The 25,549-nt window shown below is 34.5% G+C and overlaps 1 protein-coding gene across 5 annotated transcripts in view; it reads right to left on the bottom strand.

The window, feature by feature from the left end:
- Nucleotides 1–25,549, bottom strand: part of PHKB (phosphorylase kinase regulatory subunit beta) — a 76,561-nt gene that overhangs the window by 38,097 nt on the left and 12,915 nt on the right. For 4 of the 5 annotated variants that reach the window (XM_082770233.1, XM_082770232.1, XM_082770234.1 and 1 more), the window contains 7 exons: nt 23,139–23,238; nt 21,018–21,125; nt 18,974–19,054; nt 11,094–11,209; nt 6,761–6,824; nt 1,716–1,811; nt 61–258 (listed from right to left, as the gene is read on the bottom strand). In XM_082770233.1, coding sequence (XP_082626359.1) covers nt 61–258; nt 1,716–1,811; nt 6,761–6,824; nt 11,094–11,209; nt 18,974–19,054; nt 21,018–21,125; nt 23,139–23,238 — 763 coding nt within the window. The remainder of the gene's footprint in view (nt 1–60; nt 259–1,715; nt 1,812–6,760; nt 6,825–11,093; nt 11,210–18,973; nt 19,055–21,017; nt 21,126–23,138; nt 23,239–25,549) is intronic. The other variant, XM_082770236.1, reaches the window with a different exon arrangement.

The raw sequence follows: 25,549 nt of genomic DNA, 5'->3' as shown, positions 1-25,549 counted from the left end.
AAGTATGGCCTAAACACTTCAGAAAACCGAAACTTGCCCCTATATATATACACCAAGTACCTTTATTTCTGCTGGTTTATAATAGCGCCGTGTTTTATCCTCCAGTGCTGTTCTGTATCCATCCCTCAGGAATCTTTTAAACCCATATTTTCCTTTTAATTTCCTAATAATTTTATCTAGTGTTTGATTGAACAAAACCTCATCATCCAAAGCAAATGCAGGATAACTGAGACAGGGCAGAAGAGCTGCATCAGTATTCTGCAGAAGGAGAGGAGAAAATAGCAAGTCATAAATTTAATTAAATCTCTGAAAATTATTTGATGCACAAAGACTATTTAACCTACTGAGTAAAATATACATTTGAAACAATCTTATATTTATCAAAATCACAGTAGTAATATACTGAAGTAACTTGCAAAATGGGACTTCTAAAACGTTTAAGAATAAACCATAAACCCAATATTCAGATACATGATTTGAAAGACAAAGAACTCATTTGACTCAAAATCTGACCTACTTTAGAGTTGATAATCTGTTATAACTGATAATTATCGGTTGATATTAAATGAACATATTGTGGAACACTGTGTTTTTAGAAGCAAAAAAAATAGCCTCCAGCTTATTCCTGGAAGAAAACCAAACATTTGGGTATCCTACACTCAAAAAGAATCCCAAACACTTAATTTATTAAGGCGCAATGCTGAGAAGTAACTATGGTTAAATCATCATTTCTGAAAAGCTTTTTCAGGAATTGTCTCCAACTGCTGTAACAAACAAGCCTATTTGATTTACATTCAGGAAGTAAGGGAATAATTTCAGGAAAAAAAGATGGCATTTCTCAAGAACTATTGGCAACTATCACTAAATGAAAACACAACAAAAACTATTAACTAGTATATCACCACTACAAGTTAGTTATAGTTTAATGTTAAACTAAAAAATTAGCTGACAGTGCCTTTTAATTATCCAGCATTATCACTCTGCTTTGATTCTTCTATACAATGAGTAAACTATTAATGCTGAAGATTAAGAGTCATTTCATGAACCAAAACGCTATTAGATCGCAGAATGAAAAAGCAGTAGAACTCCATTATCACTCATATTAAATTACCGTCTTTCAAAGAACAAATTTACCTTTGATGCTAATACTGAAATAGATGGATTTTGATTAATTTGTACTTATGTCACTTAGATTTACTCACTGATAAAATACTTACTTACAACAGTGGCTTATAGTAACAAGAAATCCTCCATATTCTGCAATTACTGAAAAGCCAACCTTAAAGGCTTCTTTTCTATACAAAAGAACAAATTAAAGCTAAAAGAAATGTACTCTTTCAAAAATGCAGTCACTGAATTTGTAATGGAAACTGAGCCACTAGGGTAAAAACAAGACAATCACCAAAACTGCAAGCCTTACTTAACTTACTGCAGATCACTATTACTTTTAATTTTATTTTGAAATTATTTAGAAAGGTAACAACAGGCTAACATTCTAACCTAAGTATTTTTCCAATAAAGAATGCCCTGTTGATTTCACTTCAGAGACACATCTACATCACAGTGATGTTTAAGAAGCAAAAATTTAACACCTTCCCAACAAACTCCTATCCTTATTAAGCAGAACAAACTGGCTGTCATAAAGCTAAGAATTATGTTCATACCCATTTATTTTCTCCACACACTGTTAAGGTGAATTCCGTTTAATTACTTACATGAGACCTTGACTCTCGGGGTAGCAATGAACACAGGGTCTGTCTGTTACGGTTATGAGCATCAAAATCCACAAATATAACAGACCAGGAGCAGCCCTTTAAATAGAACATGAAATTTAAGGAGAGAGGAAAAAAGGTTGGCACATGCTGGTGAAACTAAACAGCTCTTTGTTTTAATAATGTTATGCTGTAATAGTCCAGTAGCTGGCAACTAATCAGAAAATGAAACATAATATTACAGTGAAAATGTTTTGAACTCTCAAATGTTTTAAAAATAAAGCCAAAAATTTTTGAAAAAAATAGAAGAACTTGAAATTTTAAACAAAACCAGGTGTTTTTGTCTACTAGAGATTATGAATTATTTATTCAAGTTATAATCTCTTAATTGGATATTCACGTGATGTCAGAATCTTTACTATTAATTACAATTAAGGATTTAAGTACTGCATAAGTAAGGATCGTATCTGAATTCCTATGCCAAAGCCATACATATTAACTATCTCATGTAGATTTATAGCTGTTGTTTCAGACATACACAAAAGATTGGGAATACATTTAAGAAGTTTAGCATAGGATGTTAAAGTAAAATGATGAGAAATTAAGTAAAGAGACAATTTATTTGTTACATTAGAAATTCTCTTCTCGATGTGTAAATAAATCTCCTTTTGCTGACAAAGCGGTTAGGGTTACACCTTGACTGCATTCTTATGCTTATAACTCCTGCTTTTTAAGAAATAATTCTAGTATAATGAAGATATAAACAAATAGCATTAAAAGCCATGTATGAACTCCTCCTTTATATTAAAGCACGTAAAATTCAGATTACATGAAAAGCCAATTGTTTCTCAGTTCATAATTGTTCTTTATTCTACCTGGCACCTAACAAAGATTGCAATACAATTAATTGAACATAAATATAGCTGTGCCTTGTTACATTAAAAAAAAAAAAAAAAAAAAAAGCACGATTTCTCATAGGATTTATTTATTTATTTATTTATTTATTAAAGTTTTTGTATTTCTTGGAGAGGAGGAGAAAGCAATAGTTCAATGTGATTACCTACAACCAGTAAGTAAACTTTATGTCCTCTTGGGATATTTGCTTGAATGCACAGGGCAACTTCCCCATCACGAGACACTCCAAGACATACAGCATACAAGCATGTGAGAGCAGAGATACAGTAATATGGATATATACACAAATATTTACTAGTTTCTCCCAGTATGCACAGTGTGAGTGGAAAAATCTGCATGGAAACGTTGAGCAGTCTGTCGCCAGTGATTTGTGCAGGTTGCACTAAGTGTAGTTGCAGGTGCAGTTCCTCCTGAGGGGCTCAGCAGGATTTCTCAGAGCTATTGGAACACAGCTGGAGCTAAGCACAAAGGCAGGCTCTGCTGCAGACTGAAGGTCAAAATGGTTTCTGCTTATGCAAAGTATCTTGGAAATAAATTCTCAGAGCATTTAAACTCGCTTTGCTTCAGCAATTTATTCATCCACTTCAGAATTTAGTAAAATATCATTTGAAAAAAAATATAGCAGCCACATTTACTGCTGCTTGAGATTATTGGGAAGGTAAAGATTGTAGATAAATATTTCTTCTGAAATATTGACAATGTACATATAATGTCTGATCACTACCTAAGATCCTTAGCTCCTAACTAAGCTCCTAGCTCCTATTTCTTAACACATGGTAGCAGGTTCAGGAAGTGAAATAAACCAAAACTACACCTATGGCTATGGCTATGTCTTTTTGTAACAGTATGTGTGTGTGAGGCCATTTTCATACTTCTCCACTCGTAAGCAAACAGCCATTATTATATCCCTGAAAGTATAACCTACAGTGAAAAACTCTGTTGTCCAAGGAAAAAAAAAAAAAAAAAAAAAGGAACAATAAAGAAATATCCAGAAAAATTAAGTCTTAATTAAAATTAAGTCTTAATTAATTTCTGATTAAGAATCAGAAACCCTCACATTCAGGGATACATCCTGAACTATTACTTAAGAGAAAATAAAAAGGTCTAAAAATAATAAGTGCTACAGTTTTTCATCAATAGAAGATATAAAACAAACTTTATTTAAAATTAAATTTAAAACTTTCATTTTTCAACCCATGCATTGCAATAGCTCTAAAAAGTTCCAGTCAAAACAGGACTGGATTTTATTTATTTATTCATTTTTATTTCTGTGACTACACGAATAAATTAAAATTATAATAAATAAAAATTATTTTTTTAATATTTTAAAAATAATTTTTATATTTATTTTTATTTCTGTGACTACATTGTAAGAAAGTACTTTTTGTCCACTATGAGAAAGATCTTCATGATTTTTTTTCAGATGTTCAAGCAACTTTTTGTTGCTTGAAAGAGCTTCAAGAGTTCAAGAGCTTCTTGAACTAGCTCCATGTCCCTGAGCTTTCCAATTGTTCTAAGAGATGCAGAATGCTGAGTAAAACGTTAGCTGAAGTGCAGAAACCCTCACTATTAGTTAAGTACAGTCACAAATAAAATGATTATGATTGAGAATAGTAAACAGGGAAGTACTAGTTGGTGAATGCGATCCACGGTTTAAAAAGCTCACAGCAATAAAATGATGGGCTTATCCAAGGGGATTGAAAAAACTGTGGAATGGTGTCTGGAAAGCCTTCACGCTAGTATAAAACAGTGCTAACCTTAACAGATTTTTCTCCTCCACAAATGCAATATTCAGGGAATGTAGCAGTGTCCTTTACAATTGAGGTATATTGGCATGAGCCTTCTCAGAGTGCTAAAGCCAAGCAGCATGAGACAAAAACCATCTCAGAGGCAAGGTTATACAGAACACTACAGTATGTCCTAGATTACAACAAGAAACCGACATTAAAAAATTATAGATCCAAACACATTTTCTGCAACAATCTTGTACCTCCCCTCAAAAAAAACAGTAGATTCTTATCACTAAGGTGTATGCTCATGAAGGGTTGTGTAAGATAAATTTTTATTATGAATTTTCAAAGCATACATACACTACAATAGTCAAGGACAAGCTTCCTACTGTCTTCAGCAGTACCAGACTGTACATAGAAGTCACTTCTACATTTTGTTTAACAGCAAGTGTTAATATACAAATGCAACCGTTAATCTAGAATGAACTACAGACTAGGCTTTTTAAATTCATTCTGTGTGGTTTCTAGATAAATTTATGCTGAAATAAAATATTATATACAAGTAACATCTGTACACAATCCATATTTCTGTACTATGTAGCTCACCCACAAACAGAATACAGCTATGTGTTTATATGCTTTGCATGACTGCAAAATTTCAAAGTAAACAATATTTAAGCTTTACAGCTTATTTTTCAGTTAAGGATATTTGAGCATGTCACAGAAGGGCTAATAATTGTGTGTTAATTAATATAAATTAATTCTAACATAATTGTTCCAATACATACCTTACATTTTGCCAGTAGAAAAAAGGAGACAAATAACTTTTTCTTTTTTTTTTTTTTTTTTTTTTTTTTTTAAATAAATCAAGTAGTACAGAAATGAACTTGGAAAGTAATCTGGACTTTCCATCTCCCCGTCACATTTACAATAGACCTAGCTTATACTCACTATCTGACCCAGAGAGCACCTGAGAATTCAGCTTGTTCACCATTTACCATTTGTTTCTTCTCTCCTTTGCATTATTTTATTTTTGGCAAACCAACTCATTTATCCAAGTATCTTAATGCTGAATATTTGAAGCAGACAAGAATCACAATCTAAAGGTCAGATCCATCTGACTTACAAGACAAAAGCAGACCACACGTATTGCAAAAAAAGTAAACAACAAACAAACCTATCTTGAAAACAGCAGGAATATATGGAAATTTTGTTCAGAAAATATACAAACAGTACTTAAAATCAAAGTCATGATATAAAATAATTAAAAACCCAAGGATCATACACTGCTAGAGAACAACTGCCTGATTACAGGAAAAAAGAAAAAAAAAAAGTATAAAAATAGGCAATTCATGTAAACTCGTGTTGCCTTTTAGACCAAATTTTGAATGTCACTCAAACCTAAGAAGTGATAAAGCATGTTTCATCAACTTCTTATGAACTTCCTTATGAAATGCAGCCATTTGGGCATGCAAGTAAGATACACGAACTACAAGTTGAAAAGGATGTAAACTTCAAAGAAAACAGTACAATTTGGAAGGCTTAACAGACTCAGCTCACCACTTTCTGGCTTGACCAGCCTATCCTTCCTTCCACAAAATTTACTGAAAAACAAAACAAAACAAAACACCACCTCACCAGAAAGTTTATAGCCGTTTCTACATGCCCTTATTGATATCTAACTTTGTTTTCAGCTGCACTCTTATCTTTCTTTTCAATTAATTAAAAACACCTGTAGCACAACAATGATGCGTCTCTTCCATTTGCACATTTTCTAAGCTATTCATTTGGAAGATGATTCCTTAATTTCAACTATATACTGTAAGTATGATACCTGAAAAAAAAAAAATGCACGTAGAAGGGGAAAACAAGTCAGAGATAAAAATTGAAGAAATGGCTTGCTTTCTTGACTGATACAAGCCACATGAAAAAATGGGAAAAGATTTTAACACAACGTGACATACTGAAATTTAAAACCTTGGAAACAGTGAGATTATGCTGAAGTAGTTTATTTAAAGCTCTTGATCAAAAGGCACTTGAAAAAATAATGCAGAAGGTGATGCTTCTAGGTAAAGGTATACTACATTACAATCAACAAATACAATTCTAAAAGAAAAAAACATTTGGCAAGATAGTCCTTTTTCAGAAGAAGGTGTCATCACTTTAGATGTCTTTTAACTTAAGAAGGAAAGTAATTCTTGATAGTAAGAACATTAATTATTTTATCAGACAATTTCTGTACTCGAAACAGTAGCAATCAGTTTGCCAATTTTTTTTAAAGCTTGAACCAAACAAAATGTTGTATATTTTTTAAAATCTTCTCTGATCCTCAATGTAAATTATTACTGCTCAAAAAAAAAAAAAAAAGAGAGAGAGAGAAGAGAAAACAACCATTTTTATTACCTGATTTCCAAAGAGATTGAATCCATTAATTGCTTCTAAAGCCGCTTTTGCCAACCCCACAGAGCTGAGGAGAAAAATGAACAAACACACAGAAACAGACAGACTGTAATACAAGCCCAGACTAATACTTAGTATGTTTGACAGTTTTCAAAGTTATGATCTCTTCTTGATTTTAGTTTTGTGCTTAACATCTGTTTAATAAACTGATGATACAGCAAGGCTTGGGTTGGTTTTCTTTTGTTTGAAAGTACTTTTCAGCATTTTTGTTTGTCTTCAAATGTCAGAGACCATCTGGAAAAAGCACTTCTGCTCTCACCTTGCTGCTAGACATCTGGCATTATGTATTTCAAGGTCTTAATAGTGTACTAACAGAAGATTTACTTCAGCACAATTTTTCAACTCATGTCTCAAGCGTTATAATTTAATGTTATTACCTTAACTTTTCAAAATCTGGACACAGTACATAAATTTGGGGGAAAACAAAACTGAACTACACACAAGAAAGAAAAGAAGAAAAACAACTCTTATGAGCAGTTACACTGCTATACATGTATAATGATGCTTGAAAAGCCTAAAATTTCAGAACTGGGTAGAGTAAGAGGAAAACAGAATATAGCAAAGAATGTAACAGTTTCTTTATCAGCACAGTAATTCCTTGGAAGAAGAAGAAGGAAAAAAAGGCGTAAGAAAGGAGTTAAAAGTTTATATCTATTTTTCTCTAAAATTGATTGTCCACTGAGCCAACCACACTTTCCCTTCCTTTGCCATCTTTCATTTGGGATAAAAATTACATAGTACTGCTAAATGACAAATTAAATAAAATAGTTTATCAGAGGATCAGCATGTCCAGATAAGAACGTTGGCACAGAGATAGTCATGACTGAAAAATTAAAGCATCCTTTAGAGTACAAGGGCTACAACCCATTTGTGGGGAAAACAGAAAAACTTACAACCATTCAGAACATTTACTTTCTGAATAGGACAGCTCTAGGTACTTTGTTTATAAAAGTAATTAATAAAAAGTATATAAAAGTATATAAAGTATATAAAAGTAATTAATGAAGCAACTCTAAGGAGATAGAAAAAATATTCAGAAAATAATCATTAATAATCCCAAACTTTTGTGTGTGAGGAGTTGTTATAGTGTTGACAAACAGCTGCACAGCCCTGACCTAAAAATTTGTAGCAGCCAAATTGGCAGAAAGCTGCAAATACAGCCTGTGCTTTAACCTTAATTTTTCCATACTCTAAGAAGGATTTGGGGATTGAGAAAACTTTTTACCTTTCTGTACATTAATGATTTGTAGCATTTCTTCATGGAAAATATCAAATGCTAAATGTTTAGCTGTTCAACAGCAACAACCACTGATACTCAAAAACAGTAAAACAACTTGTTATATCTATAAAATACAATATTCTCCTGTAAAAGTTGAAGGAAAATACGGATTCCTTTCTAAAAACCATTTCTATTTCACACACTGTCATTATTCTACAATAAGAATACTTCCCATTTTCTACCTCTGCTTACTCAAAGTCCCTGAAGACTGCAGTACGCTAATAAATACTACTTGCAAATATGAAATGAAAATATGTATATCAACATTAAAATGTTGCTTTCTTTTCCTACATCATATAACACTTGTTCAAATTACAATGCCACATCAAGCATTCAGTTCTCCATGCACTAAAGTCCTGCCAAGATCGCTAAATGTTTCACTGAGAAGTCACGGGATGAAGGTCCATTACAAAAAGTCTGAGAACAGCTGTAATATCAAGCATGTCTTCAAAAAACCGAGAAATCTCACAATGCAACAACCTGCTACGGAAATGCTACATTAAGCTACTATTTGACACACTGTCATTATTCTACAATAGGAATAGTTACTATTTTCTACCTTTACTTACTCGAAGCCCCTGAAGACTTCAACACTCCTGCAAATACTACACTACAGAGATGTGCAAGATCACAGCTCTGTAGTCTTTTGGAGTTGGAACATGAAGATACCGCACTTCAACAACTTCATTATTCCCACAATACATATGGGAGATGTCAAAGACATTTTGCAGAAGTACTCAGCAGATGCCTGGAGAGCCACTTGATCAAATGGTTACAGGACAAATTAATTTTTCAGAAGTCCAGCCATATGGGAAGGGGACCACACTAAAGCTGTTATAAATCTTGCCTTTGAACCAGTAAAAGACATCAATTTACATGTATCAGTGAAGACCTGGGTCTACAGGATGTTTTGCTATTTATCATTTATTAGAAGTGTTTTGAACTGTACAAAGGCAGAACACCAAGGCTACCTAAATACATAAAACATATACATTTTCTAATGTAGGCCATAATTTGACGTTCTTACTCACAGACTTCATGTTATATATCTTCTTCAAAAAGAAAACCTCTTTCAATTAAAGAGGAGAACTAATTTCTAATTCTGAAAGCAAACACAGACTGTACGTAGACTTACAGTGTGAGTTTTGAGTGCCAGGAGTCTAGCATTCATAATACTGAAACTTAAGTGACTCATTTTCAGTCCATTATCACTGGAGAAACACATACATCATGCATGACTAGCCTTGATTAGTTATAATCACTTCTTGAATTATGTTTTCAGAGCTCTCTTCTGCAGATACACCACAGTAGTAGCATAACAAAGTATAAAGTATATTTCAGCATACCCAGAGCTTTCCTCCACAGTACCTAACTACATCTTTTTATACACATTATTCTTCCATTTTTTTCTGATTTTTGAGAACTTGGCTAAATTAAAGGAAATTGTCTGTTGGCTTCCTACAGCAAGGTAGAGTATGAACATGCACACAAAGAAAGATAAATAGGGGCAATACCTGTTTCTGATGACCTAAGTCTACTTCTTAAATTAGGACAAAGCTCTGTACTTCCTTTTGTGCCAGCTCAGTGATCTGTTAGATTGGCCTATCCATCTCCTAAACCTTCAACCTTAGAAAAACTGACCTATAAATGTCAGTCTAGATTAAGACAAAACAACATGCCCATTTCCATCTGGTTAAAAGATTTTCCTCGTTTTCCCCTCAAGGAAGTTCACATAGTGAATAACCAGAGCATTGCAAACAGTGGAGATGTAGAACTTTCAGAGTTCCTTCTGCTTATTTGTGTAGCATGGATGTGAAAGGAGGTACGAGATTCTCCAGATGAACACTTCTGTAGTCAGGCATTTGACAATATAACAGATATAGTAGGGGAAAAAAACAATACATGAATAAAGCTGATTATATAATAATCTCTTGGAGTTTTTGGTTCTCATACTGGTACTAAGCTTTATAAAAGCATTGAAAAATATACCGAAATCAATTGTTTTGCTGCAATGACATGTCATTATCTTATAGCTTAAATAATAGCTTAAAACATACGCCTGTATGTGAACTAATAAAAATTAATTCATTCTGAAAAAGAGAACAGATTCATTTAGCAACATCTTCAAAGAATGGAAGAAATACATATGCATTATTTTTAAGCCCACAATAACTGATGATCAATGATGTTTTAAAAATCTAGGATATTCAAGCTACAGCCACTTTTATAATTGACAAAACTTCAGAAGTCAAAAAGTCAGGAAAACAGTATTAACGTTAGAAAAAACATGAAGCCAGATTACCAATTTGATACTTCAAATGCACAGTATATGGGCAATTCCACTGAAGTCAACTGGACCACACTAATATTAAAACATTAAGAACATTCCTAATGTCTTATAGGACAGGAGTAAAAATGCAGTTATTCGTAGAGTCTGAAGAACCTGAAAAAGAGCTTGCACACTATGCTATACTCCAGTGTACAGTGTGTTCTTCCCAGTATGGTGGAGATAAGAAAATCTAGACTCAGGACTCAACACCTACTTAAATCAGGATATTCCTAACCATTCATGTTAATCTGATCTACTGCACATGGCTCAAGTGTCTGAGCTGTTCTGTATTCAATTTTCAGAATAATATACATGCAGCTGCACATAATTATTGTAATTTGAATACTCAGCTAAGCATCTATGTGGTTATTTCAGCATGCACATGATGATAAAATTATACTTCACATTTTCCCAAAATACATCTGTTAGTCTCTAGAAAACCTTAGTCGCTTCTCTTGAGCCTCTACCTTCACACCATATAAATTTTCAGAAAAAGTTCAAATAGTTGTTGTTGTGGTTCTTTTTGGTTTGTTTTTGCTTTCATTTGTTTTATTTTATATAGATAGATAGATATAGATACAGATATAGATATATATTTAACTCACTACATTAATTTCTTATATCACATTTATTTGTTTTGACTGAAAGCATTACGTTCTCTCACCTACCTTGAATGTAGCTCTGGACTGCCATTGTTGTATTTACTTCCTCTTTCCCAAACACCAAAATCAGGTACACGGTAGGCTCTTTCCACACAGAACACAAGATTTTGAATGAAGGAAACCTGTAAGACAAGAAGGGGGGGGAAATGACAGGAGGAAAATGAAAGCATATTTTCTTTTGTTCATTTTTTCAAAAAAGACAAAGTTGTTTTTCCCCAGTTATCTTAATTGTGACTTATATCCAACATTCTTTCCAGAGTATAATGTTCCCAAGTTCAGATACTCTCTGTAAAAATAATTTTTATTAACATAATGTAAAAAACTGTCTAATATTTGGTGGCAATGTGATTTAAATGAAAGTTTCTATAAAGCCAGAGATAGGCATGATTTCATATTGAAGACACATATTTGAAGAGCTTCAAAAAGTTGGCATTTTGCTCTTCTAAATTAGACTTGTCCTAAAAATAACTTTAGAGAGCAAGATAAATTAAATCTTACAAAATTAGGGCACAGAAATCTTGGTGCTCTTCCTTAATTCATATTATATGCTGTAAGTTCTACTAAATTAGTTCTAGATAATATATTTTTTCACATTCAAACACACTCCTTTATAAACAAAAGTAAAACTTGAAACATTTTGATCCAAAAAGATATTTTGATTATAAGTTGGTTCAACTAAATACTCAGGGCTATACTCAACTATACTCAACTATAGATGGGGGTTTATTTAAGCAGACACTTCTTCCTTATTTACATAGTTGAAATTATGATCACAACCTCTCCACTAAATCCTCCGTTTCTTAGAGCCCCTTCCTCCCTTCAGGAAAGGCAGTAGAATTTACTCTCTTTACTGCAGCTTGATTGAATTTTGCCAGTGCAGACATTTTTCTTCTGTAAAACATTGCTGCATGGGCTTTTTGTCCTTTAATTGCGTGCATGTAGGTACATAGATCTCAACTCTGGAAAAAAAAATTGTATCTTTTTCTTTACTTTTCATCAGCTATGGAAAGAGAAATAAAAAAGAAAAATCTCTTTTCAGTACACAGTTGGGATAAAGAAATAAACTATTCTTAAGGAAAGTAATTAAAGGCAAAACAGCCTGTCTTTCCCACCAGCCTACTGCAATGCTGAAGTTGAGTTATATCATCATACAGAAATGCACTCAATTGTGTGGAAGTACAGGAAATTTTTGCACGTAGGATTTTATTTATTTATTTATTAAGATAAAAGATTTCAGAAGAGTCCCATACTTTCTGTCAAGTAACACTTGAATTTCTGTCACCTTGCATCATCATATTTACCAGATAACCACACATTCCAAAAACAGGACAGAACTGAGGATAATTAACATTTGATTCATGACCCCAGAATAACAGACCAGTTAAGATCACCTGGAAAGGGTCATCTGGAAACCACCTAGTCCAACCCACTCCCCAAAGGGGAGTCAGCTGGAACAACTGGGTTTTGAACATCTCCAAGGATGGAAACTTCACAACTACTCTGGGAAACCCATTTGATCATATTATATGTTCCATTATATGTTATCTATTATGTTCAGCTAGAAACAACATTATGCTCAGTTATGTGTTAAGAAACCAATTATATCATAAGCAAGGAGCTTCATAATTGTTACTACAGTCAAATTAACTTTTTTTTTTTTCATTTAAATAAACTACTAGAGAAAAAAAAATAAAGCCAGTACTGAAAGGTGCATGCTTGCATTTTTAAGTAACTTGCATCTGTTTTGTCTTTTTCCTCTCCATTTTTCTTTAAATCTCAAAGAGTTATTATTTCACATACACCCTTTATGCTAATACTAGTCCACCAGTGACATATGCAATTATATACTTACTTGCCCCTCTATACATCACGTATCTGCTAAAAGTTCAAATGGGATGCTCATGTACAGTTATCTATACACTATTGTTTTCATAGCTACTACTTTCAAGGAAACACTGTCCCACACTTAAGATATGCCTAGTACTGTTCTTTCCTACGAATTTAGCATTTGGTTGTATTAAGATGATCTATGTCTGAATGGAGCTAGAATACCCAGTGATTCAATGTGTGTCTTCTCCTATTTCTGTCATTAACTGAAATTTAGATGCATTAGCAGAGTGAAGAGGCTAAAAGCACCACACAGAAGTACATAGCTAGGTGATGAATTTCTACCAGTGACACTGTTCATAACATTAGAAAAAAAATGGTCAATTACAGATATTTTACAAGAATAAGTAGCAGTCCCCAAATAGCAGATTTATATAAAAAGACGCAGATAACAAAAGGGAGGAGGGAGGAGGAGGGAATATGTTGCCAAAGGAAACTTTCACAGAACAATCGTTCATACCATGGATATATAAATGCTATAACCAAGTCAGTGCTAAAACACTTACAGAAATTATGGACTATGTGTTCAGCTTATTTATCCATAAGTCAAACATGTGGAGAGCAAGGGGTAATAAAGAACATGAATGAAGCATAGATGAAAGCAAATAATACTTGTTATTCTTTTTTATACATAGGTGCTTCAATCAAGTTCAATCATTTGCACAATCATATGCTGTCCTCTTTGCTATGGATGCAAAGATGTGATTAAATTAATTTTTCAACTACAAACAGATGCAGCTAGAAGATAACTCATCGATAGTTGCCATGCCTGACAACAACAACCTAGTATACAAAGATTTCCTCGTAAGCCAAGAGTTTTGTGTACAAACATATTCATGCAGACAGCCTGCCAAACATCAACCATCTGTCAGCACCTTCCACTGCGCTAGCACTGGCTCAGAACCTACTCTCCAGGAAAGGAAAGCGACTAAATACATCATGGAATTCACAGCAGGAAAACACACCAAAAAATACATGAAGCCATTTGAACACACATTTCAAAGCAAAAGCATATGCACTATTTAATCTACAAAAAGGCACCATGGCAATCCATGAAATCTTAAGTATTATTTTAAACACCAAAGTAAGCAATGAATGAGCACTAAAAAAAGAACGTTTTTATAAGAAGTGCTGAAGTACACCACTAACTCCAAATCCTTGAAAGTACTATTTAGAAACAACTGACCGGGATGTACAGTGACCACTGCAGCACTCTCCTGTCCTGGTTTCAGTTAGCACAGAATTAATTTTCTTCCTAGTAGCTGGTGGAATGCTGTGTTTTGGCTTAGAATGAGAAGAGTGCTGATAACACCCCGATGCTTTAATTGTTGCAGAGCAGTGCTTATACTAAGCCAATGACATCTCAGCCTTTGCTCTGTCCTGCCAACGGGCAGGCTGGGGGGTGCAGTAAGAGCTGGGAGGGGACAGACCCAGGACAGGTGACCCAAACTAGCCAAAGGGGTATTCCATACCATCTGACGTCATGCTAAACAATATATAGGGGTGGCTAGCCGGGGGGAGGGGGCCGGACTGCTCGGGGTTAGGCTGGGCATCGGTCAGCGGGTGGTGAGCAATTGCATTGTGCATCACTTGTTTGTACATACTATTATTACTTTCGTATTATCACCATTGTATCATCATTATTATTATTGTTATTATTATTTTGTTATTTTTTTTTTTCCTGTCTTATTAAACTGTCTTTATCTCAACTCACGGGCTTCACTTTCCATTTCTCTCCCCCGTCCCAGAGAGGGAGGGGGGAGGGTGAGCGAACGGCTGCGTGGTGTTTAGCTGCCGGTCGGGTTAAACCACGACATCTCCCATGCCACTGCTAATGTTCATTATTACTGAAAATGCTAGAATTAAGCAATTAAGAAAAGGGCAGAGTGCTCTATGGTTTGGTCAGTTGACCCACATTATGTCCTCAGGACCTACTTGAAGTATTGTACTGAAGAATGAGGTAACCCAAGCAGTTAAACCAAATGTACTAGTTTCTAGAAAATAACCTCAGCTAGATATAATGACTTCTATTTTTTCTTTAAATAGCTCTGCAGACTGCTAAAGTATGCCAGCCAACAGCAGTGAACTCTAGAACAACTAAAAATTATCACATGTAAGGTAAAGAAATTTGGGGGTGAACCTTGGGGATCAGTACTCTCTTAGCTGGACCATTACATCTAGAGTGACAGGTAGCATCTTCTATTTGCCTGCTGAGCAGCATCATAGATCTGAAAGTCACAATTACTTAACTCAAGTGAAAGAAAAAAAAATATCTTAATCTTGTCCTATCTACTGATGAACCCAAATTCTGCCAATGATCATGTAGTGTTACAGTTCCTTCATGATCAAGGATTTTAGCAGTTCAATGCTTGTTTGATAGTATTTGATTGCTTCTAGTATACAAACCTTCATTACTAACACTTTCAGCAATCACTTACTGCTGTCCATCATTATCCTGATCACTGCCTGCTACCCTTGCCAACATCTGTTTATGCATGTATTTTATCAATCAGCAACGTACAGCTTCCATAAAGCTGCTACTTCTCTGAGAAGTGGAAAGTCATCCAGTACATTCATGCAAGACACCAGCAAAATATTATTTCATATTTTTCGGGATAACTAAAGATAAAAATGCTTTCAATGCCCAATAAAACACTTGTAAATCTAGAAGATAACTTATAATTTTCATCTGTAGGAAGATTTTCATGCACTAGAACTGCTAGTAGATTTCCTACTCTACATTAATTACACACATAACCAGAGAGTTGAAGGATGGAACATTAGACGCTGTGGGTTTAATTTAAAGACAGCATCACTTTTCTAATGAAGTATTTCAAAAACACCCCACTTGCCTATTTGTCTGGCTGGCAGTCTATGCTGCACTTACAATCATACATTCTCTGAAAGAGCCTGTAGGACAGAACGTTTACAGAAACTTCATTGTCAGAAACTTTCCTGAACTTTTCTCTGCAAATTTTAAGATTGCTTTAAAAATCTACTCAGCAATGTTCCTTTCACAAAATTGTGTCTGGATTTATCATGGAACTCTGACTTTCAAAGAAACAGGCATGCTGAAGACAGATGTGTAAAAGAATTCATGCTATTTTTATTAACTAATTACTTGAGTGACATAGTGACAGTAAACATAATTTCCATTTTTCTTGTATGTTACCAGTGTCCAAGAAACATTACATACATAGTTAAAAAAGGGAGGGGGAGGGAACAAACTTGAAAGTGATTTTTTATATTATGAAGTGAAGGAATCTGCAAGTAGTCTAAAACCTTTTTCTTTTTTTTTTTTTTTTCAAACTTGAAACAAAAGAAGCATAAAAGGAAGAGATTTCCTTTTAAAACATTAAACAAAAACAAAACAAAATTTAAAAGAATCTAAGAAATATTCAGAATCAGGCAGCCTAAGGCTGAACTGGTACTGTAGCACGCCTACAATTTCTATGGGTAACATCATACAAGAGTTTTTAATATAGTTTTCTTTAATGCTGGAGGCGGTATTTTCTGAGGACTTTGATAGCTATAGTTTTATGCGTTCATGAATTAAAAGCCCTGGATTTTCTTCTGGTCTCTTTTTGTTACATCTCCATAGATCATAGATTACTAGAGAGCATTGCCATGAACACTACATCCTGACATTAAAAGTGGAAAAATCCACTGAATGGAGATTCTAGACAAATGCAATTTTTCTGCAGATTTTGTAATTAAATGCAAACATCTGGAGGATAACATAAATTACAAGTCAAGCTAAGTAAATACATAATTATATACATTTGCTTCCTCAAAGACATAAAAGCAAATCATAAAAAATAATACAGACCTATCATATGATCTAACTAAGCCATGATTAGAAAGGAGACAAGTTCATCTCTTAGTTTCTCATTACATAAAGAAAAATCATTAATGAAAATTTATGTTATAAAAATATAAAGCAAATATACTACTACAGGAAAAATCCTTCCACAGCCCGCCCCATCCTTTTTTATTTTATTTTATTTTAATGGTGGCACTATAAATACATCTAAGCTTTTTAAGGCAATACAGCAGCAACTATTCAACAGACCAGTGTAAGTTTAAACAAATCCAGATTAAGAAAAAAAAAAAAAAATCTGTGCCTTTCATTCCTGTCTCAAAACTTAACCTCATTTTAAAACAGGACAGCATGTTATCCTGACATGACTTGTCCTCAACAAGCACATGGTGGCTGTTATTATCTTATTTTAAGAATAGTTAACAAACATCTTTTACTGTGATATAAATTGTTTTATTGTCCTTTAAAGATACAGCAAAACTTCTTAACACCCTTAGGGTCCATATGTATTTGAGGAAAGCCCTTGAGCTTTCCAGAAGATAAACCCTACCTATTTATAACAATGAAATACCACTGGCCAGCATACATTGACTGACAGCTTGAAATAAGGTGAAAAGCCAGTACAACATGACAAGAAATTATCTGTCCTCACAGACCTTTTAAATCTTGATCCTGAACATTTCAGAAATAGCAGGGAACAATGAAAGTTTTCAATGTCATGTTACATTCACTCATTGCATACCTATCTCTGTTAGCTTTTCATTTATTTCACTATACCTCCATTCCATTCACCTTTACTGACCGTCAATAAGTGGGAAATCATAGAATCATAGAATATCCTGAGTTGGAAGGGACCCTTAAGGATCATCAAGTCCAACTCTTGACACCGCACAGGTCTACCCAAAAGTTCAGACCATGTGACTAAGTGCACAGTCCAATCTCTTCTTAAATTCAGACAGGCTCGGTGCAGTGACCACTTCCCTGGGGAGCCTGTTCCAGTGTGCAACCACCCTCTCTGTGAAGAACCCCCTCCTGATGTCAAGCCTAAATTTCCCCTGCCTCAGCTTAACCCCGTTCCCGCGGGTCCTGTCACTGGTGTTAATGGAGAAAAGGTCTCCTGCCTCTCGACACCCCCTTACGAGGAAGTTGTAGACCGTGATGAGGTCTCCCCTCAGCCTCCTCTTCTCCAGGCTGAACAGGCCCAGTGACCTCAGCCGTTCTTCGTACGTTTTCCCCTCCAGGCCTTTCACCATCTTCGTAGCCCTCCTCTGGACACTTTCCAACAGTTTCATGTACTTTTTATACTGTGGTGCCCAGAACTGCACACAGTACTCGAGGTGAGGCCGCACCAGCGCAGAGTAGAGCGGGACAATCGCCTCCCTTGACCTACTAGCGATGCCGTGCTTGATGCACCCCAGGACACGATTGGCCCTCCTGGCTGCCAGGGCACACTGCTGGCTCATATTCAACTTGCTGTCTACCACGACCCCCAGATCCCTCTCTTCTAGGCTGCTCTCCAGCATCTCATCACCCAGTCTGTACGTGCAGCCAGGGTTTCCCCGTCCCAGGTGCAGGACCCAGCACTTGCTCTTATTGAACTTCATGCGGTTGGTGATCGCCCAGCTCTCCAACCTGTCCAGATCCCTCTGTAAGGCCTTTCCACGCTCATTTGAGTCCACAACTCCTCCAAGTTTGGTGTCATCAGCAAACTTGCTCAAAATACCTTCTATTCCTACATCCAGATCGTTTATAAAAATATTGAAAAGTACCGGCCCTAAAATGGAGCCTTGAGGGACCCCACTGGTGACCACCCGCCAGGCTGACACAGCCCCATTTACCACAACCTTTTGAGCCCCGCCCGTCAGCCAATTGCTCACCCACTGGATGATGTTTTTGTTAAGTTGTATGATGGACATTTTGTCCAGTAGGATCCTATGGGAAACCGTGTCAAAAGCCTCGCTGAAGTCCAAAAAAATCACATCAGCTGGTTTCCCTTGGTCCACCATACGGGTGATCTTATCATAAAAGGAAATCAGGTTAGTTAGGCAGGACCTACCCTTCACAAACCCCCAAATATCTACATTGTTTTTATAGAACAATTACTTTAGAGTTCGCAACGTAATAAAAACAAGGAAAAAAAAACTTAAAGCACGTGTTTTAACATGAGAAATCTTTGTACCTCGTCTGTGTTGTAGATAATCTGCAGCCCCGAAGAGATCATCTCAACCAAATAGATGAGAAATAATGACACAGCATTTATCTGAAGTAATTAAAGACAAAAACAAAACTGTAATTAAGTTTAAATTTATTGGAGTCAAATAAACAAACAAGCTAAATGGGAAGGTACTCACTAATAAAGATGGCACTATTATAACACAGAATTAGTTGTGGTTCTTCAGAAATATTAGTTTAATGTACCAATATCCTACATCTATTGATGTTGAAACAATCAAAAGGAGTGTTACTAATAAACACTTTCCTCTACAACTTCTGCTACAGTATCATTTTTTTAAATTGTTTTAAACCATACTTTTTAAAATTTTTTTTATTATTTTGTTTTGCTCAGGAATAATACTGCTTTGACTTAAAGACAGTCACTTTAGTCACAAGCTGTTTCAAGCATACATACATGACAATTCACCAAGAGAAAACAAGCAGAATATTGCAGGGTACATACCACACCTAAAAAGCAGATCACTTTATGCATAACTGGACCTTTAGCATTATCATCTGACAGAACTACAATTAGAACATTCAGATTATGATTACATCTATGAAAACTTTCATTCTGTTGCTATATATTGCATTTATTATTAATAGTAATTACTTTTAGCAGTTGTATGGACATGCATCATAATGTCATTTTATCATTAGTTACACTGTTTTTGTTACACAGAATTCTAGTAAAAATTAGAATTTTTAAAACTTTGATAGAGAAAGAAAGTTTACCACAATAATTTGCTTTAATGAGCTATAAAAACACAACTTCTGTATATGAAATTTAGAGAAACTATCTAGAATATAAATTGGAAGAATAAGGTCCAGATTCTATAAACTCCAAAAGATTTGAAGAACCAGTGACTTCAATTTCTTAATACGATCTGAGAAGCATCAAGTACAGTAACAATGGCTGGCCAGCTACTTAGCATATTCCCTTTTTCCCAACTCAATTACCTCAGTTACTCTCTTTTTTGTTCACTCCGTAGGGATGAAAACCCTCTATTTCTACAGATTTGCTGATGAGAAAAGGGAATGGGCATTCATGTTTATAAAAAAAAAGGATGATTTGCCAAGAAAAGCAGAGACTTAGAACAATCACACAATGCTCCCCAAGTCCCAGAACTGCTGTCTTCTCCCACAGATAAAAAATATGCACGTTAAGGAAGTTTCACTCAGAAGTCCAAAACACCGGCTTAGGATAACTCCCATGTTCATTTTTCTCTGAACAAACGTTTTCTGAATCCAACACATTACTGTACAAACTATTTTGGTGATGTTGGTACCATGAAATAATTATCAACCTACTGTCACTTCTGAGTAACTTCAGGAGCAATTTATGAATTAAAAGAATATGTAAAGTTATGGAATGCAAAAGGACACTCTCATGAACACATAAAAGGGTCTGAAAGTACAAAGGGAAAAAAAATAGTAAATCAATGCTCTGAAAAATGAAAGAAAATAAAACTATCAATAGGGAAGTTATATGATGAATCTGATTAGGGACTGCTATGCAAAATACTAAACAACAAGTCTCTAGACAAAGCCGTTGACAGCATCCATTAAATCTTTACTGTGAAGGAAATTTGCTCAGACTTATGTGAAATTAAGCTGGGAATGATAATAAATAGATATAGAATTCAGCGTAAAACTACATCTTTCATTTCTCTGTCTATTTCAACATTTTAATGCCAGGATTATTTAGTGACAGCCATCTCTTGGCCTCAAAAAGAATAAGGATTAAAAAGAAACAATCATCTACCTCCACAAATCCTGCAGGTATTTTAATACCTTCTCACCAAAATATACCACTGTGTTTTATTTGATTATTTATTTGATTTGATTTGTTTTATTTAGTCTGTCCTTTTCATCAAAAGATGCAGAAGAAAATTCAGTTTTATGATGTTTAATGCACCTAACAGAAATCTAAACATTTTTTGAGATGGTTGCATCATGGAAGAATCAAGACAGTAACATTATTTAAAAGCCATCCACACACACTTTACCTGAAGATGACCATATTCCTTAGCCGAGAAGACCTCATCTCCAGTATGTGCACTGAAAACAGAATGAAGACATTCAGATGGTTTGGGGTCTTGCTTAAACTGCTGAACCTAAAGGTGATTTAAAGGCAAAACATAAAATCAAATTCAATAATTTCCAAGTGTTTGGCAACTGCAAATTCACTATATAACTCAGGTGTTTCAAAATTTTCTGAGAATCAAGCTATGTGAAACTTAGAAACAGCAGTTCCTAAAACTTACCATAAACTATATCATACCCACTAATGTACACATCTGTGAAGAACAAAAAAATACAACCCTTCTAGTTTATTTCATTTTCATAGAAAAAAAGTGTAATAGCGAGCTACAGATGCTGAAACTGTAGCAGGAAGTGTGCTGAAGTGTATCATGTCTACCTTGAATTCACAGATCTGAAGTATATTCAGAGAATCCTGACCCATAAGCTTTCAGTTCAAGAAAGAGAATAAATGAATGCTACTTTGTATAGTTACCATATCTAGTCAGTGAACGTATTCAGTATACTTTAGGTTATAACTCATATGTTTATTGGCATTAGAATATAACATCTGCAATTATGGTCACAAGGAGTATAATCTATTCTTGTCACATCTCACTATTTGGGTACATATAATTCATTTTAGAAACAGAGAATCACAGAATCATTTAGGTTGGAAAAGACCTCTAAGATCATCCAGTCCAACCTTTAACCTGGTACTGACAAGTCCACCACTAAACCATACTACCAAAGTTCTACATCTACACATTTCTTGAAGACCTCCAGAGAAGGTGACTCAACCACTCCCCTGGGCAGCCTATTCCAATGCCACACAACCCCTTCAGTAAAGAAATTTCTCCTAATATCCAACCTGATATTATGAAAAAGCATGTTCCCTCTGGATAGTCAGCGCATATAAAATTTCTCAGAATAAAGTCCATCGGTAAATGATGTCTGTTAGGTAACTGAGACTGCTTATTACTACACTGCAGGACGAGAGAAGATTTTATAGTAATCAAGGTGAAAAATGACAACCAGTACATCAACAGTTTGACACCTGTGTTAATTTAACACTCATTATTCATAAATGTACTGATCACCCTCGAAACAAAACACTGCATGTCAAAGAGAAAAATAACAGCTCAAATGAAACAAGATCAATTTAGGTCAAGATTATTTAAAGATCTGAGACTACAGAGAATCAGACTAAGAAAACAGAAAAGCTATCATGTCAGCATAAACACAACTGGCAATATGCCTGATTTGCTTATTATTACTACTGATAGATGCCTACGAATTTTATATTACAGTTTGTGCACTTAGAAGTGATGTCAACTACACAGCAAAATGGAAATGATTCTTAATAACAGTTTAAAGTCAGTTGGATGAAATTTAAAATAAAATAATCACCAAATATAGGTATTTAACTGTTCGTAGAATTACTGCTAACCACGACACGAAATTAATGCACCGTATCTAAATTTTGACAAGGAGAAGCCCTGAATATTCTTGAGCGTACACTGACTGACAAGAGGATTACAGGCTGAATATATACATTATAAAATGCAACTGCATTATAGCATAAACAAATTACCCTGTTTCTACATTCACTTTGGATTGCTGCCCTTCTGAATATACATCATTAAATCAAAGAAGACTGCTAAAGAAACCAAGCAAAATAATCACGTTGGCTACCTAGGTAAGGAAAATAACAAATGCAATAACCAAGTTCACAGTCCAAAGAAAACTCTCTAGTCTTCAATAGAAGAAATTTTGTATCCTTCCATTTCCAGGAATAAAAAGATGGTAAAAAAAAAAAAAACACACCATGTTACTAATGGTCTAATACTTAAAAGGGATAAATATCTGCAAAATGAATCCAAACAAATTTAAAATGTGCCATGATGCTTACTCTCTTTGCAAGATTCTCCTTTCTTTTATACCTTCACACAATGCAGCAACCTAGCAAAAATGGGCAATGTTTTTAGCTGAGCCACACAGTAATACTGCATTCCCCTTTTGAATTCTATCTATATTTAGAGGCTAGTTTTTCCAGTTTAATTAATGCTTTAGAATTGAGTGCTTCTGTCCGCACTACAGTGGTTTACCTTATCGGCCTGACGCATGTAGCAGTAGAGAATTCCTCTCATACACTTTATAGCAGAATGCTCCAGTTCATGAGTTCTTCCCTTGTCATCATCAATACGCCTGGTTAAGAAAGATAATTCATAAAACAAATTGGAAATGCATTAAGAAAACACAAAGGAAAAAAAGGATACATTAATGCTTTGGGGTATTAAGTATTTAACTAACATTATCATATAGTGCCCACACTCTTATCAATGTATTTACAGCTCTGCCCATTATTCCCTCATTAAAAAAAAATATTATTTTTAGGTTATGTTGCAGCTTACACAAACATTCCTATATCAAGTTTTAAAAGGAAAAAAAATCCTTGAAGCTATTATAATATTGCAAGCTACTGTTCTGTGTTCCTTGAGAGATACATAACATGAAGGTAATTTTGCTTTAATTCTACAAAACATTTCATTCATAATTAAGGACTTTCCTGATGATGTTAAGCTACAGCTGTATGTACAAGATCTGAAAGTTAACTACACAAATGTTCAGAAATGTGTTTTAAGGCACTTTTTTTTTATATCATGAAATCAAACAATACTCACAATTACTACATTACTGAACATATATTAAGAACTATGCCAAATCTCAGGTTACTTTAACAAGAAATGTATTGTGTGTAAACAAGCCTGATCACTGCATTCATTGTTCTTTCCCCTTTCTTGATTTTTAACTGAGCTTTTTAGGATGAAAATGAAATTTTCTTACAAATCTGTAACTTAAAACAACACATTTCTGATACAAATATGCACTGCAGCATAGTTTGCTCACTGCTCTTTCTCAGTCCACTTTATAATTGTCACTAATTTGGTTATAGTTAAGCAGACAATAACTACATTAGGAAGCACATCCTTTCCCACCATTCTTAACATGTCATTAGCTTATTTAAATGGTAATCCTGGATACAAGGAATGTACTTGATTTCAATTCCAAAGTTCAACCGGGGGAGGGGGGGGAACAAGTAATAAAACCATAATACAAACTGAAGAGGCTGGGTTTTTTTGAGCAGTAGGATTTATCCTCAACATTATCATAAATCCAAAGAGCAGTAAGAAGCAGAAAAATAGGCTCTGAAGTTTTCACTTAATAACCTATATTTTTCTCCTTTTATTCACAACAGCAATGTTTGTTTTCTTAATGTGCTCTTCAGAAGTTTAGGTTTTACTGAATAACAGTACTGGTATGAGTCAAGCACAGTAATTTGTATCTGGTAGATAATGCAGACTTTCACATGAGTCCTGTATCTTAGCTCATTATGAATTTTAGTCATATGCTTAATTTGAATCATCAACTTTTGCCCATCAAAGGCAATTCACTGTGTGGCAGCCAAGTCCAGGACCTTGTTTTAAGCGTAAGTGGAAATAACGCAAAGGACTCGTCTTGCCACTTGCCCTTTCTTCAATCTGCAAGTTTCACATATCAGCTTCTGTAATTCTACAAACTGGGAATTAAAGACTGAATAGCTCAGGCAAAGCTATGCCATGCTTTATTCTGTGAGGCTTTTTCAGCTGCTGAAAATTCAGAATAATCATCTGTGTATCTTTTAGTCTTCCTTCCAAACTTCTCAGTTTTTTTCATTTTCAGATGCTTTTATTTCACCCAAGGAAGTGGAATTAAAAGATACAAACATTTCAGTATAAAAGAAATGAAAGTAATAATTACACATTCTGAATGCTAATTTCCTTGTAGTTTTTGCTAGTTTCTGAAAATTTTGAGATCCATTAGACCTCATGCATGGCATTTCCAGAAGAAAACACAGACTAGTAATTACAAAGATCTTTGTATGACTTCTCTTTCAAAAAGCATCATTTTGAAACACTTCTGAGAAAATAATTTTAATTACTCTTTTTCGCATTCATATCATATGTACAGAATCTAAAGCAACAAATACAGACAAAAAAAAGAAACTGAAAACTTTTTATCTGATAGATAGATTATGTTTACTTTGACAGTTGTTCCCCATGTTACTTCTGGCACTACTTCTGTAAAGTATACTAAAATTTTGTCTAAGAATGTGATTACTACCTCACCACTAGTTGGTGACTATTAAAAACAGAGTAACTTAATCCATATTCACACACCATCATCTTCGTTAAGAACACTACATTTGAGTTATCATCACCTCCATATTTTCTTGGGTGGCTAGGGAAGCAAGGTTGGAGACAAGGAATACTAAATCTCAGAAATGAACGAACAGTAAGTCATTGCAATGCTAGTCATGAAGCACCTTGTATATTACAATGCCTTTGTTCTTCTATATTCTCCAGTTTCACAGACAGTTTAACAAGTCATCCTTTTGACTTATGTATAGCTTTGTAACATTTTGAATCACTATGATTTTGCAGTCTTTTGCAAAAAGAGAAATCCATTTATTTTTGCT

This window comes from Aythya marila (assembly GCF_965140915.1).
Source record: "Aythya marila genome assembly, chromosome: 12".
NCBI lineage: Eukaryota > Metazoa > Chordata > Aves > Anseriformes > Anatidae > Aythya > Aythya marila.
The sequence above is the reverse complement of the archived record's forward strand: the minus strand, read 5'-3'. Positions and strand labels throughout refer to the sequence as shown.